This window comes from Artemia sp. Qi Xiang Cuo, chromosome 7, assembly GCF_049724085.1.
Source record: "Artemia sp. Qi Xiang Cuo chromosome 7, ASM4972408v1, whole genome shotgun sequence".
In the NCBI taxonomy this organism is placed as follows: Eukaryota; Metazoa; Arthropoda; class Branchiopoda; order Anostraca; family Artemiidae; genus Artemia; species Artemia sp. Qi Xiang Cuo.
Window position 1 is genome coordinate 43,026,303 of NC_142800.1, and position 14,330 is coordinate 43,040,632.

A 14,330-nucleotide genomic window follows, 5' to 3' on the forward strand; every position below is an offset into this window, starting at 1 on the left:
TAGAGTCTTGCCAGGCTCTAAAGTTACTTATCATATATATATATATATATATATATATACACACACACACACACACACACACACACACACACACACACACACACACACACACACACACACACACACACACACACACACACACACACACACACACACACACACACACACACACACATATATATATATATATATATATATATATATATATATATATATATATATATATATATATATATATATATATATATATATATATATATATATATATATATATATATATATATATATATATATATATATATAATATATATATATATATATATATATATATATATATATATATATATATATATATATATATATATATACATATACATATACATATATATATATATGTATATATATATATATATATATATATAAATTATGTATATATATATGTATAGACTTCAGGTCTAGAATATTAATTACATTAGTTTTTAATGTAGATGCTTTAAGATTTTAAAAGGATGACTATGCAAACCCTCCCATTCAACTCAAAGTAATTCAGCCTCCCCTCTTATCTACCTTATACAACTCAGTCCCATGCATCTAGAACCTCATTCAATTCAATCCAATTAGCTTATTTACTCATGCACTATGTGCTGAGTTTTTAAGGGGTTTTCCTGGGTGGGGTGTATTTTATTTAAGTCTGTAATATGTATGGAATTGCCATCCGTAAGCATCAAAATGAATCTTAGCATTCATACGAAACTTTCATCCTAAGACTAAATATTTAAAAGATAATTTATCTAATGGCAATAGAAACATTTTTTGTTAGTTTGCATTTTGCTGTACAGTATTGCATATATTTTATAATAAATTTGAGATTCGATTTTTGTAAATATGGCCCATTCTGACAATACTGCATTTAGATAGCTATCAGATCAATCAATTTCACGGTGTACTGTCATGTTCCAAAACTTGACTAGATAGTGACTGACTATTGTTGTCAGTCAGCAGGATATCGCAAGATTATGTGCTGATGGCAGCAGGATGTTGCGAAGGCTGGAGACTCCTTACCGAGGCCCTAGATGCCTCTGGAGGCGCAGGAGGATCTAAGGCGTAAGGTGATTGTTGTCAGTCACCAAAGCTTCTTGCATTTACAGGGATTCTGCAAGATTTTTTAATAGCCTACTTATCTTACATATTTTGTTCCAGCGTTAATGTCAACTGAAAAACAACATTTAGAAAAACTATACTCATTGATCAAATAAGAGAAGGGAGGAGCTAAGCAGGATGGACAGTTATCCTTGTCTAGCATAGTCTGTAAAATCTAGCTAACCAAAATACCTTCCATGAACTAAATAAGTTTCATTTTGAAGAACGTATGAGAAACTCTGTCCTTACGTCTTCCGCTGTGTTTGTTGCTTTTGAATTGTTTTATCATGTCATTAAAGAAATCCCTGCTATCTTTGCCAGTCAGAGGCAGCACAAGTGCTTTCTATATAAAGAGTTTTTTTCATACAGTGCATTTGGTTTTCCCAAACACATCGTATTCTTTGGGAAGGGGAGGGCTAATTCGAGTGGAAGTTGAGAATTGTTTTTCATTTTTCTAGGGGTTAAAAGGGATTAGAAGGCAACCAATTCCTTTCTAGTTCTCTTTTTCATTCACTTCAGACTTATTTTCAGCCTCTTCTCAGAATGTTAGAAAAGTTCAATAGATACGAAAGTTATAGCGGCTTTTAAGGGTCAAAAATAAGTAGGGACATCAGCGCCCGATCACAGGAAGGGTCCCGTGCCCTTTTTTGCTGACCAGCCCCCCTGTAACCTCCAGCATATCGGACCCAAAAAAATTATAGATATTTCGTTAAGAAATGTCGGAAGTTTCTGATAAGTTTCGTATGGGGTCGTCATCGCCCCTAGAGCTCCAGGGACAATGGTCCAAGATTATGTAAACTGCGCATTGTTCACAGACAGGTTTTGAATTTAGGAAGCACATTGGATACAGACATTCAACCCAAATTCCGAACAAATATGATCCATAAAGGAAAGAATGGCTGAAATTCCCATGGGTCTACTTTTTGCACCTAATCAAACTGATCTAAGGTACTTTTATTATTTCGATTCAACTGAGGGTAAACTTGCCTACAAAGTGCGACTGCATAATTTTCTGCCAAGATTTGGCAGTAGGAGAAAAGCAATTACACTTAAACTTGAATCGCTTATGCACCGAGTCAGGACCTAGAATCAGGACTTGCTTGTTTTTGAAGAGACACTATCCAATTTCACTTTCAAATACGTGAAGTATTAAAGTTCATCCAACAATGAAGTTCTCTACCTCTCAAAAATCTAAGAATGTGTATCTCATAAACGAAAATCTTTACAAAAGGGTTCATGTCATATGTTGCCAAGAATGTTTATGAGTGCTAAAAAAACATTTTTTATGTCTTAATTAAAGGGAAAAATTAATTCCCTTTTCAACGACAAGCTTTCTAGTGCGACAAAAAGTAGAAAAGTCAAGCTCCAATTTGTTTTACCAATGAGAGAACTATTAAAGTTTATGGGGTACTTATGATATCATCCCTCTGCCTCACTAGACTAGAAAGCGAAATGACAATTAACCCAAATCAAGAATAGATATAACTAGCATCAGTAAATGGCAGCTCATTTTGGCAACTGCTCCTTTTTTGGACCTCTTTTTAAGTTTAGATGCAGCATATGAAGTGTAGTTAGAACAATACAATTTTGCTAACATCATGAAAAATATTCAAGTAATAACTTTGGTGTCAACTCTCTAGCCTAGGAGCACTATATTCACGGTATTTTTTTTGTTCAGGTCCATCGAGTGGCTCAGTGGCTACGTTAGACATAGCTAATATTCTGGACACGCAAGAGTCTGAGTTGTTATTGTTAAGTATGCTTTATATAGATGACGAGGGAAACGATTTTGGGTCAGTTAATCTATAACATTTCGTTGGCGCCAATAAAATTTATTATCAGAAGGTATATTACGACCCGGGTGAAAAACCGACCGCCGAAACTTTATCAAACCTACAAATTAGATTATATTGGAGGTATAGAGCCTCCACAAATATAATGCATTGTGCGGAACAGGTGTCATCCTCACTTTATTTCGGTGAGCCTACAGACCACTTTGAAAAATATTTTGACAATAATTTTTTATTTGCCACAAATTAGACTATAATCATTATTCTGTACCAAAAGTGCACCAAGTTTGGCAACAACAGCCTCTGAAATATTCAGTAAATTTTAGTTCATATAGCAATGATTGCTTGCAGAATACCAATATTCCAGACAGACAGGAGCAGTCTCACTCGAGTGTCTATAATAGTAGGGCTTGTACAGGTTTCGGATTTCCAAAATTCGTTTCATCTTCTTAGTAATAGCTCTAGCCCCCTAGGACACTGATTAACGATTATAGGTGCTCCTGGCTAAAAACCAGATCCTGATAAAGAAAGAAAACATTGCATGATCTAAGCACGTGTCAGTCGATGATGGTATCCTAGCCTAGGTAAATTTGATGTAGGAAAAGAAAACAGTAATGGCTATAGACTGCTGAAATTTTGTAGGTATAACAATCTAGTTATAGCCAACACAGTATTTGGTCATAAAATGGCCCATAGGTTAACTTGGTATTAACATGATGGTAAGACAGATAGCCTTATTGATGTCCATAAAGATAGTTTATGAATAGAGGCCAGATTTTTGTTAGTTTGTGTCTCATATCTTTCATTCTTTAATTACAAAAATTATATTCTAAAATCTAGTCCGGTATAACGGATTTAAAATCTGACCGCGAAACTTCGCAGAATCTAGACTTTTTTCTTCTTTATTTTAGTTTATTAATTAAAAAAAAAACTTTCGGAAAAAGAAGTTTTCCAAAGAAAACTAAAGGCCATTTTAAACGTCAGATCAGCAGATACTAATACCTGTTAAAATTCAAACTCAAAACGACCAGAAATTACTATTAAACAATAAATCAAACCCAAAACGAACAGAAATTAAATAAATAATCAGCAAAAGAACATGCAAGAAATAATAACATAAATGAATAAATAAATCTTAAAGCGAGTAATGCTTAAATTGAATATACAAATCAAGCTTAAAACGAAAAAAAAATATTTTGCTATTGAAGTAAAAATGAAACCCAAAACAAACAGAAATTAAATAAACAATCTATGCAAACAAACATACTGTACAATAGATACTAATATAAATGAATAAATAAATCTTAAAACGAGTGAAACTAAATTGAATATGCAAATGAAGCTTGAAACGAACAAAAATCACTACAAACAAGAGTTTGGGTATCGCCTCCTTCTCTCACTGTAAAAGTCTAAATTCAATTGCATCATTGGCGCTTTACTGAAAACTGTGTGTCTTGAACAGTCTTGGAAAGTATAAACACAATCAAATTGAATATTTGATATATAATTATATTAATTGTTGAAAGTTCATCAGTTCAAGATTTTATTTCACTGTAACTGTTTAGTTTCATTCTCAATGCTGTAATAACTGGAAAAGACAATATTTGTAATATAATTCGTTTTCAGTGAAGCCCCAATGACGCAGTAGGCTTTAAGTTTTTACAGATAAGGAAGGGTGCAATATCCAAACTCTTGTTTTGTAGTGAGACTATATACGTCTTGAACATTGATATTGACTGCTGAAAGCTCATCAGTTCAAATTTTTTTCTAATTTTAATGTTTGTGTTCCATATTAAGTAAAAAAGAAAATATTTGTATGATAATTCGTTTTCAGTAAAGCAAACGCAATAGGTTTTAGACTTTTACAGTGAGAGAAGGAGGCGATACCCAAATTCTTGTTTGTAGTGATTTTTGTTCGTTTCAAGCTAGATTTGAATATTCAATTTGGGTTTAGCTCGATTTAAGATTTATTTATTCATTTATATTAGTATCTGTTGTATGTTTGTTTGCACTGATTGTTTATTTAATTTCTGTTTGTTTTGTGTTTGATTTATGCTTCAATAGCAAGATATTTTTTTCGTTTTAAGCTTGATTTGCATATTCAATTGAAACATTAATCGCTTTAAGATTTATTTATTCATTTATATTATTATTAGTTGTATATTTTTTTTCTATGATTGTTTATTTAATTTCTATTCATTTTGGGTTTGATTTATTTTTTTATAGTAATTTCTGGCCGTTTTGAGTTTGAATTTTATTTGAATTTTGAATTTTATTCTAAAATGTAAATGTCAAAGATTTATAAATAGAATAAATATTTTTTAAAAGTCCTGCTGATCTGAAGTTTAAAATGGCCTTTATTTTTCTTTGAGAAACTTCTTTTTCGGAAATTTTTTTAGTTAATTTTTGTTCATTTTTATTGCAAAAACAAATCAAAGTAACAATAAGCAACTTGCATAACATACAGCCCTTGCACCGTAAATCGAAGTTGCCACGTAAATCACTAAATCCAAGTATTGAAGTAAACAAAGTGTCAAAGTAACAATAAGCAATAACATTTTGAAGGAATTACCACTTGCAAATTTCTGTCGAGTTTATTTTTTCTGAAATTTATTCTAAAATGTAAATGTCAAAGATTTATAAATAGAATAAATATTTTTTAAAAGTCCTTGGAACACGGGTCTGTTGCTATTAAAAAAGACTGAGTTTATTTTTTTATTTTCCATTGCTGATGTAGGGACAAGATGAACACACTATTTGATGCTTTTTGTACCCTTTTTAAATATAATAATGATTTCACTTGCAATGCATCCCCTCCCCCCTCTGGTATTCCCAGACATAGCCCTAGGATACAGGTTTTTACAAAATTAATAACAAAATTTTAAACAACAAAATTCTTACCATATAATATGCAGCCTACTTCTATTAATCACATTATCATGTCTGCTTCCAGTATTATCTAAATTCATAAATCATTTAAAGTAACATTCAATATCAAACATAGACTACATGAAATTCTTTTACAATCAATAATCTGTAATCTAATAGTCTTAACAAGTCAAGGAGCCTGTTGACATGAAAACAAAGCGTTAATATATATTAGATAATAGATAAGTAGGGTTATATATAGGACCATCGGGGGTAGGGGTGCAAATACAAATGAAATGATTTTTAAATTTAGAAACAGCTGTTTCTTGTTGCCAAAGATTAATAATGAACAAAACAAAGCTATATTGTAGAGGCATGAGATTCAAAAAAGAATCTCGTCTTGTTAGTTTAAAACTTATATAATATACTAATGTTCTTGTGACAGGGTTGTGATACTTTGGAGTAAATATAATTTATCTTATAGCTCCCTCAAAAATGGAGCCAAGAAAAGACAAAAATCTTTGTTTTTCAAATGGGTAGAAATTTAAATCCTTGAGTTCTTTTGCCAAGGAGATAGTATTGCACAAAATAATTAGGTTTGGAGAATTTATCTTCCAAAAATGGACCACAATTTTGTTTTCTTAATTATCTTGACGATATCTGTAAGTTGTTGGGCTAAGGGGATATAATTCAGCACTTATAATTAAAATTTAAAAATTGGAGTCAGAGTAAATACTTAAAGAATTTTTTTCTATTTGTAGATTTTGCCGCCGTAAAAAAGGATTTCATGTATGGAGAGGAAATCCTTTTAACGGCTGAAGCACAAGTAAAAACTTATTTTTTGAATGCATTTAGTCCTATTCTTTTAAATGCTCTTTCTCTGGTTCTTTCAAATATGGCTGTGACTTGATTCGACTTTAGTTTTCTATTTTCTAGAACTTAATAATAGCAAAAAAATATGAAAAACGTCAACTCTATGAAGCTTGATCGTAGGCTATATTTTGATTTAAGCGAATCCTAATTCTACTTCATATTCAAACAAATCATAATTAATTTCTATAGAAATGATAAGAATAAGTGACAAGTGAAAGGATAAGTGACAATTAATCAAACAAACTTATATAGGTGATAACCATGGGCAAGACGTGTATAGAACTATGGGACTTATAGACACATATTTACATGCACTGTTAGTGGAAGGATATTAAGGGGTCGAGTTGATGGACAGGGATGGCTGTGCATAACTTTTACATCGGGGCACTTTTTTCATGAATCTCAGTGCGCCTATGCACAACTAGTAGCGCATCCAGAAGATCCAGAATCAAATATGCCCTATTTTCTTCATAAAAAAAACCTTATATGTCATCAATAATATTTTGCCTTAGGAATATTTTGAAAAAAAATAGCTATTTCAAAATTTGGTCTGGTCCATTTTAGGGGGAAAGGTGTAAAGGAGGGGAGAGGGGCTGATTGCCGTCTCATAACTTTTGACTCTTAAAACGGAACGAGATTACTATTCAAATGAGCTGTTTTTAGAAAATGATGAGTTTTTAGAAAAAGACCAAAAAAAAATCCAAGCCTTATGGTCTTTATGACCATTAGTTTTCTATTTTCTAAAACTTAGTACCAGAAAACAAGTGATAAAAAACTAAAGTAACTTTACATAAGAGATAACCATTCAAAATCAGTTTATAGAGCTATTCTCCCATTTGTACTGCAAATAGGAGGACATTAGGGGGTCGGGTTTAACGCTAAAGGGTGGGCAGGGCTGGCTGTGCACAACTTTCCCGTGGTGGCCCTGTTTTCACTAATCTTAGTGCACAACTAATAAAAACAACAATAAAACATCGAAACTTTATTGCCTTTATGACCTTTAGTTTTCTATTGTCTAAAACCTAGTAATAGAAAAAAAAATTAGATGAAAAAACTAAAATAACTTTACACAAGAGATAATCATTCACAAGCAGTATATAGAGATATCTTCCAATTTGCGCTGCTGCAAATGGGAGGATATTAGGCACAGTATAAGGATATAGCAGTAAGTTTACCACAGATAATTTCTGGCTCTTCCTTCTCGGTGCGAACAAAGAGCTCCTCCCACATATTCTTGCATTAGCGCGTACAAACAGCTCCTCTCATTTGATCTGCCATCAGCAGTCCAATTACCCTGGAACACGTATTTCGTCAGAAACTTTCTCAAAGTACCCTTGATGCCATCTTGAGACTTCGAAAAATACTTTGCTTTCCTAAAAACATCTCATAATACGATTGCACTACTAATTACTGATTTTTATGTATGTATTGTAATAAATTAATTTAAAATTAGTTTCTTCAATATTTAGTGTTCCAACGTTGAAGCCAAGTTTCGCGTTCAAGAGGAATCTGACTTGTCTACCCGTGAAAAGATCTAATGTCGCTTATGTTTCTACGTTCTCTGGAGCACTCGCACATAAGTCCGGGTTTTTATAATGGGTGAGATAGGGGATGATCATACTGCCTATAATTTATATACTGGCTGGGGTTGGCTGTGCACAACTTTCCCGTGGTGGTCGTGTTTTTACTAATCTTAGTGCACAACTAAAAAAACAATAAAACATCAAAACCTTATTGCCTTTAGTTTTCTATTGTCTAAAACTTGGTAATAGAAAAAAAAATGAAATGAAAAAACTAAGATAACTTTACACAAGAGATAAACATTCAAAAGCAGTATATAGACTTATCCTTTTATTCGCGCTGCAAGTGTGGGGATATTAGGGGGTCAGGTTCAATGCTAAGGGGTGAGCGGGGCTGGCTATGCACAATTTTCCCGTCGTGGCCCTGTTTTCACTAATCTTAGTGGACAACTAAAAAAAACAACAATAAAACATTAAAACCTTATTGCCTTTATGAAATTTATTTTCCTATTGTTTAAAAATTAGTAACAGAAAAAAAAAATTACAAAAAACTAAAATAACTTTACATAAGAGATAACCACTCACAAGTAATATGCTATATAGAGCTATCCTCCCATTTGTGCTGCAAATGTGAGGATATTAGGAGGTCAGATTTTTTGGTTATGACTCAAAACCTGAAAAAAAGATGAACCTTGGTGAATATTGTAAAAATTGTGCTGCCCTAAAATATTGTAAAAATTATGGTTCATCTAAGGTTGGGTAATGTTTTTTTGCGCCTAAAAGTAACAGAGAACGAATACCATGCTACCTCTTTAGAATCTGAAAATGTTATACAGTGACACCTTTATTGGTCGTATTTACTGAAGTGGAAGCCATTTTATTTTAAATCTGTATTTTCATTAATCTTTTTTCTTAATCATCAAAAGGCAAGAAATACGAAAACATCAAATGAGTGAAGAATTTTATGAAGACCAAATTGTTATTTTGAAGTGTGAGGACCCAAGTGATGAAGAAGAGGCTGCATTAGAAAATGTAGCAATTTGCCAGGAGGATGATGTAGAGACTAATGATGGTTTTGAAACTAGTATAGTTATTACTGATTTTCATGATGAGTCTGATGTTTGTATTGAAGAAGTTGAAGGAGGGGAATTCTCGATTAATGAAAATGTATACTTTGACCAGGTAAATTTACTTTCCATGAAAGGCCTACATCTTGGGTTTATCCCTTGGGTAGCACCAGTCTTTAATCACTTGGCTAGATAACTTGGTTAATGTATAGGCTAGGCCTACATGATTTGATAAACATCAGTAAATTTGCAAGTGGCACAATAATTTAACTAGGATGAAAGTGAAAATGTCACTGTCTTTCTTATACTCTTTTATAATACAATAATCACTTCTTGGTATAAGTTTAGAATTGTGGCCCCAGATAAGGAGACAATTAAGAAAACAGTTTGTACTTTAAAATATGTATAATGATTGTAGTTAACATATTATCCAAGAGGAGAACCTTTATCATCAAGTCTTTCCTCTAAAAATCCTTCTTTTTCCAGCTTAAAAGAAAAAATTACAATAAAGCACCATGCTGACAAAATGCATTATATCTTTTGAAATTGCTGCTATAAATTGCCAAATAAGTTGTTTTATAGATAGTACTCCAGGCTGTTGTTAATTCTGTTTTTTTTTTTAATGAGCAGTGGCAAAAATACAAAATATTAATACAACCTAAACTAACTTCAACTCAAAATCAATGGACTTGGCTGGGAACTCAGCCAGAATAAACACTCTCTGTAAAAACAATTTATTATAGCAGCTATTTCAAATTTCATTTTAGCATGGAGGTTTATTGTAAACTTTTTCTTTTAAGTTGGAAAAAGATGGATTTTTGAGGAAGGACTTGATGATAAAGATTCTTCCCTTGGATAATATGTTAACTAGGATCATTATACATATTTTAAAGTAAGAATTGTTTTCTTGACATGTCTCCTTATGAGGGGCCACAATTCATAATTTATACCAAAAAAAAGCATCAAATGATGTTTTCACAGTAAATTTTTTGCAGTTCATATTATTGACTTACAATAAAGTAAACATACCTCTCAATGCCTTATTTTATGCTCTTTCCAAATATAATAGGCTAATCATCTTTGTCAGAAATGAATTTTCAACAAAATTCATTTCCAAATATATAGGTTCCTTCACATTGAAAACGTAAGACTTTACATTATGTTTAGTCCTAAGGTTGTTACGTGTCATGTTATGGGTCTTATGTTTATGTTCCTTCACATTGAAAGTCTTCCCTTCACACTGCAACATCAATTTTCAGCTCTACCCATGCAAAAAAGTGGTTTTCCTTGTTGTGTAAGGAAGGGGGCTGTAATTTCCTTTTTCTAGGTTTTTGACCATACTGACTCCAATAGTATACTTTTCATTTTGATCTGATGCCATTTTAGAGGGGCTTCAGGCTTTTTTTTAACCTCTTGAAGAGAACACTGGCAAAGGGAAAGGACACTGCATGGCAGTTTCAAAATTTCTCTAAATCTGTTTATTTTTTTCTTTAGTTTCAGTTTCATGCCAGGCATGTCTTCTTACACATTTTTAATAGCTTTATGTTAAAAAGCATCTCTTTACATTGTTTTTCACCATTTCCCATAGAACTAAGACACCTGATTATAGCTATTAGATTTTTTTTCAAAGAAATCTAGAACCAGTTACTACATTTCAAAACAAAGCCATAGAAATGTTAAAAGTATTTTCTTATATCATGTTTTTACTCTGGTACTAGTGTTATTATTATTATTAATTATTCATATTGCTGGAATATTTATTTTTTTAGACCTACTAGACATTTTTTTCATATAATTTAATGCTTACCTTAAAGAGAGAAAAAAAGCTTTATTAAGTTCGTCTATAAAACTAAAAATACACTGAATGATTAAAGTATTTTTTAATTGCCTTCATGATCTCCATCTGCAACTCTAATTTTGAGTCATCCAGTTCTTTATTCAGATGAGATAACAGTGATTGTAGAAAGTACCACTCCAGATCATGCTGGTCATTGCTGTTTTTTTTTTGTCAATTGCTTGCTGTTCCTTCAGGTCTGTTTGATCTCTAGACCCTGTCTTTGTTCTATTATGAGTTTTATTTTGGCTTGTTGATGCATAGATTTGTTGCCTACTAGAAGCTTAGGAACTTAAAATCAGCATCATTCACTTCAGCATAGTTATATTGTTGGCACCCCCTGCACACTCTGAATAAATGTCCACTGATATATTCTCATCTTGAACAGTGTTCCCTTTTGTCTTATGGTTACTTTCAATTATATGTTCAGAAAGTAAGTTCATTCTTTGTATAAACTTTTGGTCTTCTGGCTTTAAGCCTACACTAGCAGCAGATCCATTGGAGATCTCCCTTTTTTCTTTAGGTGGACATAATGGTCTCTCAAGTTCTCAAGTTCCCCATCTTTTCATAAGCTCATTAACTAGAAAAAATAACAATTATTACTAAATTTTTAAACTTTAAACATACTTATTTTATAGCCCAATTTTTATTGCAGATTATTCATAAAATACATTGCAGAGATTTAGTTAATTTTTCTCCTCAATAGCACGTACTCCATAGCTAATTAATTCTATGGAGCAACAAAAAAAGAATTTTTGGACCACAGAAAGTCAAGGATCACTTAGAAAAGAAGTAAAATTTACTGTGCCTTAAATCAAATTTATTGAAACAAGTACTTTGCCTACACCCAATTATACAACATTTGTTAGGGTACTAACTGAATTAATATCATTTCTTTACTACTATAATACCTCAATGCATAAATACTCAATAGACTCTACTGTTTTTCCATTTGCTTATCAAAGTTGAGTGTCACTTAAAGCATGTTGGTGATGGGCCAAAAAACCATGCATATTCAGTGTCCTGATTTGAAGCTTTAAAATACAATTTGTTGTGTTTGTATCAAATTTTAAGGTTTCTTTGGGTCCAACTAAAGTTAGTCAAAATCAACTTTTACTTGAAGACAATATCCACACACAGGTGTTTGGGGAAATGATGACATTGTATTTACTATTCTATTTTTTTTTCTTTATTTCAAAGTTCATGTTTTCTATGACATTTTCCTTCCTTTCTGACAAAGTTCTTAAAGATCACACATTACATAGATATAATGACCAAATATCATTTCCAACTATATCATTCAAATCTTTTACTAAATGGTTTTATCCTTCATTTAAATTTTTAGTAATGTTTGGTAGTTGATATATCTATCTGTGTCAATAAATCCATACAAATATATTTCAACACCACTGGAAATATTGCTGTAGCCTACTGTGAATATGCTGTCTGTTGTGAATTCCATAAATATAATTTTCACATGTTGGAAATGTAAATAAAGTGTTGGTGTAAAAAAATAATTTAAAATATATAGCCTATTGCCTATGTTATAAACAAAAGTTTACAGATCATTGATGCTTGTAATATTTTTGTACTTGCTTCCAATAAAAACTTAGGTAATATTGTACAGTTTTATCATTTTGAGAAAAAACAAATAGCCTTAAATAGCCCATAGTGAACCCAATCATGGGGAATGGCAGTACATTGCAAGGTAGCATTACAGATCAGCAGCTTTGTAGGAGAAAATGGCTTAATAAACTTAAAAGTATACCATTAGATTCCTTATTTTATGCTCTTTTCCTGTATCACATGTGTTTCTGACAGTGCACCTTATCTTCCCTAATGGTCCTGGATATATCCCTAAGATAGCCTATATAAAACTTCTACATTGCCAAAGAAATTAACTTAAAGTCTTTATTTTTTCTCAATGATCCTAAATCTTCTTGATTATAGAGGATGTTGTGAAACTAGATCAAACAATCCATTTAAATGTACCAAAGCAGGTTAGATCCTAATCTAAATTTATTCTGGCTTCAACCTCATAAAGAACATTTTATATTCTGAGTTAAGTTAAAAAAATAATCTCCTAAATATCATTTTAAATGATTAATCGTACCACAAAAGGTTTTATTTTAACCTCAAACCCAAAAAGAATTTAAAAAAAACTAGCAATATTTATCAAAGTATAGCCTATCCTAGGCCCACAAATCAAGACAGTCTATACTTACTACTTTCTTTCCTGCTGATGAAAAACTTGGCTTGGACTTTCCAAAGAATTTAGTTTAAATTGCGTGTCCTTGAAAACAGTGTCCTTTGAGCTATATAACCTTTTCTAGCTTCTGCAAACTCAAATATTTTTTCATCTAAGTTCCATTTTGCTCAAATGTAAACGTAAAAAGTTGAAATATTTTGAACTTCTTCCGTCAGACCTCTAGCATTGCGTTTTGACTTACGGATACGTTAACGTAAGGTCTTACGGAGGGTTATGAGTCTTACGGAAGGCTTACAAAGTTCAGTGTGAAGGGGAGAATGGAAAGCCGAAATTCAATGTGAAGGAACCTTATTACTCTTGGACAACTTATTTATAAACTAGTGATACATTTTTAACCACTTTTATAACTTAACTAGTGTTAATAACTTCTTTGTGTGGTTACAAAATGGAATACCTATGGGGCTCCTTGAAGGGCTCAAGATGCAATTTGCAACAGAAGTAATTATTGTATTATGAAAGAGCATAAAAAAGGGCATCAAATGAAAATTTCACTTTCATCCTAGCTAAATTGTTGTGCCACCTGCAAATTTACCTAAAGGTCTAGATTAGGGGCTATTAAGAATGAATCATGTCAAGAAAACAATTTTTAGTTCATAATATGTAGGATAATTGTAGCTAACACATTTTGAATAGCCTACAGCTCCACTATACTTTAGGGTAAAAAGCAGTATCCAATTGAGCAAAATTATGTAAAACTAAAACCCTCACACCTTGTTACCAAAGAGGAATTAAAGGTTAGGAAAATGAAACTTTCAGGCATGGATCTACAGATTAAAGTATGGGTGGTAAATATTTTGCTGTTCATATTGTTGACTTACAAATAAGGTACATACCACTCAATGCCTTTTTTATCCTCTTTCCAAATATAATAATCACTTTTGCTGCAAATAAATTTTAACCCCACCCCTATATATACTAATTCAGGGTATATATTTGTACATTTGGGAGGGGGGGGGGTTAAAGTTTAAA

General features: G+C 31.9%; 1 protein-coding gene across 2 annotated transcripts in view; it reads left to right on the forward strand.

Annotated features, from left to right (window-relative positions):
• Nucleotides 1-9,078: 9,078 nt before the first annotated feature.
• Nucleotides 9,079-14,330, forward strand: part of LOC148950298 (uncharacterized) — a 32,152-nt gene continuing 26,900 nt past the window's right edge. The window contains exon 1 of one of the 2 annotated variants that reach the window (XM_089091542.1): nucleotides 9,079-9,373. In XM_089091542.1, coding sequence (XP_088947668.1) covers nucleotides 9,140-9,373 — 234 coding nt within the window. In that variant the 5' untranslated portion in view covers nucleotides 9,079-9,139. The remainder of the gene's footprint in view (nucleotides 9,374-14,330) is intronic. The other variant, XM_089091543.1, reaches the window with a different exon arrangement.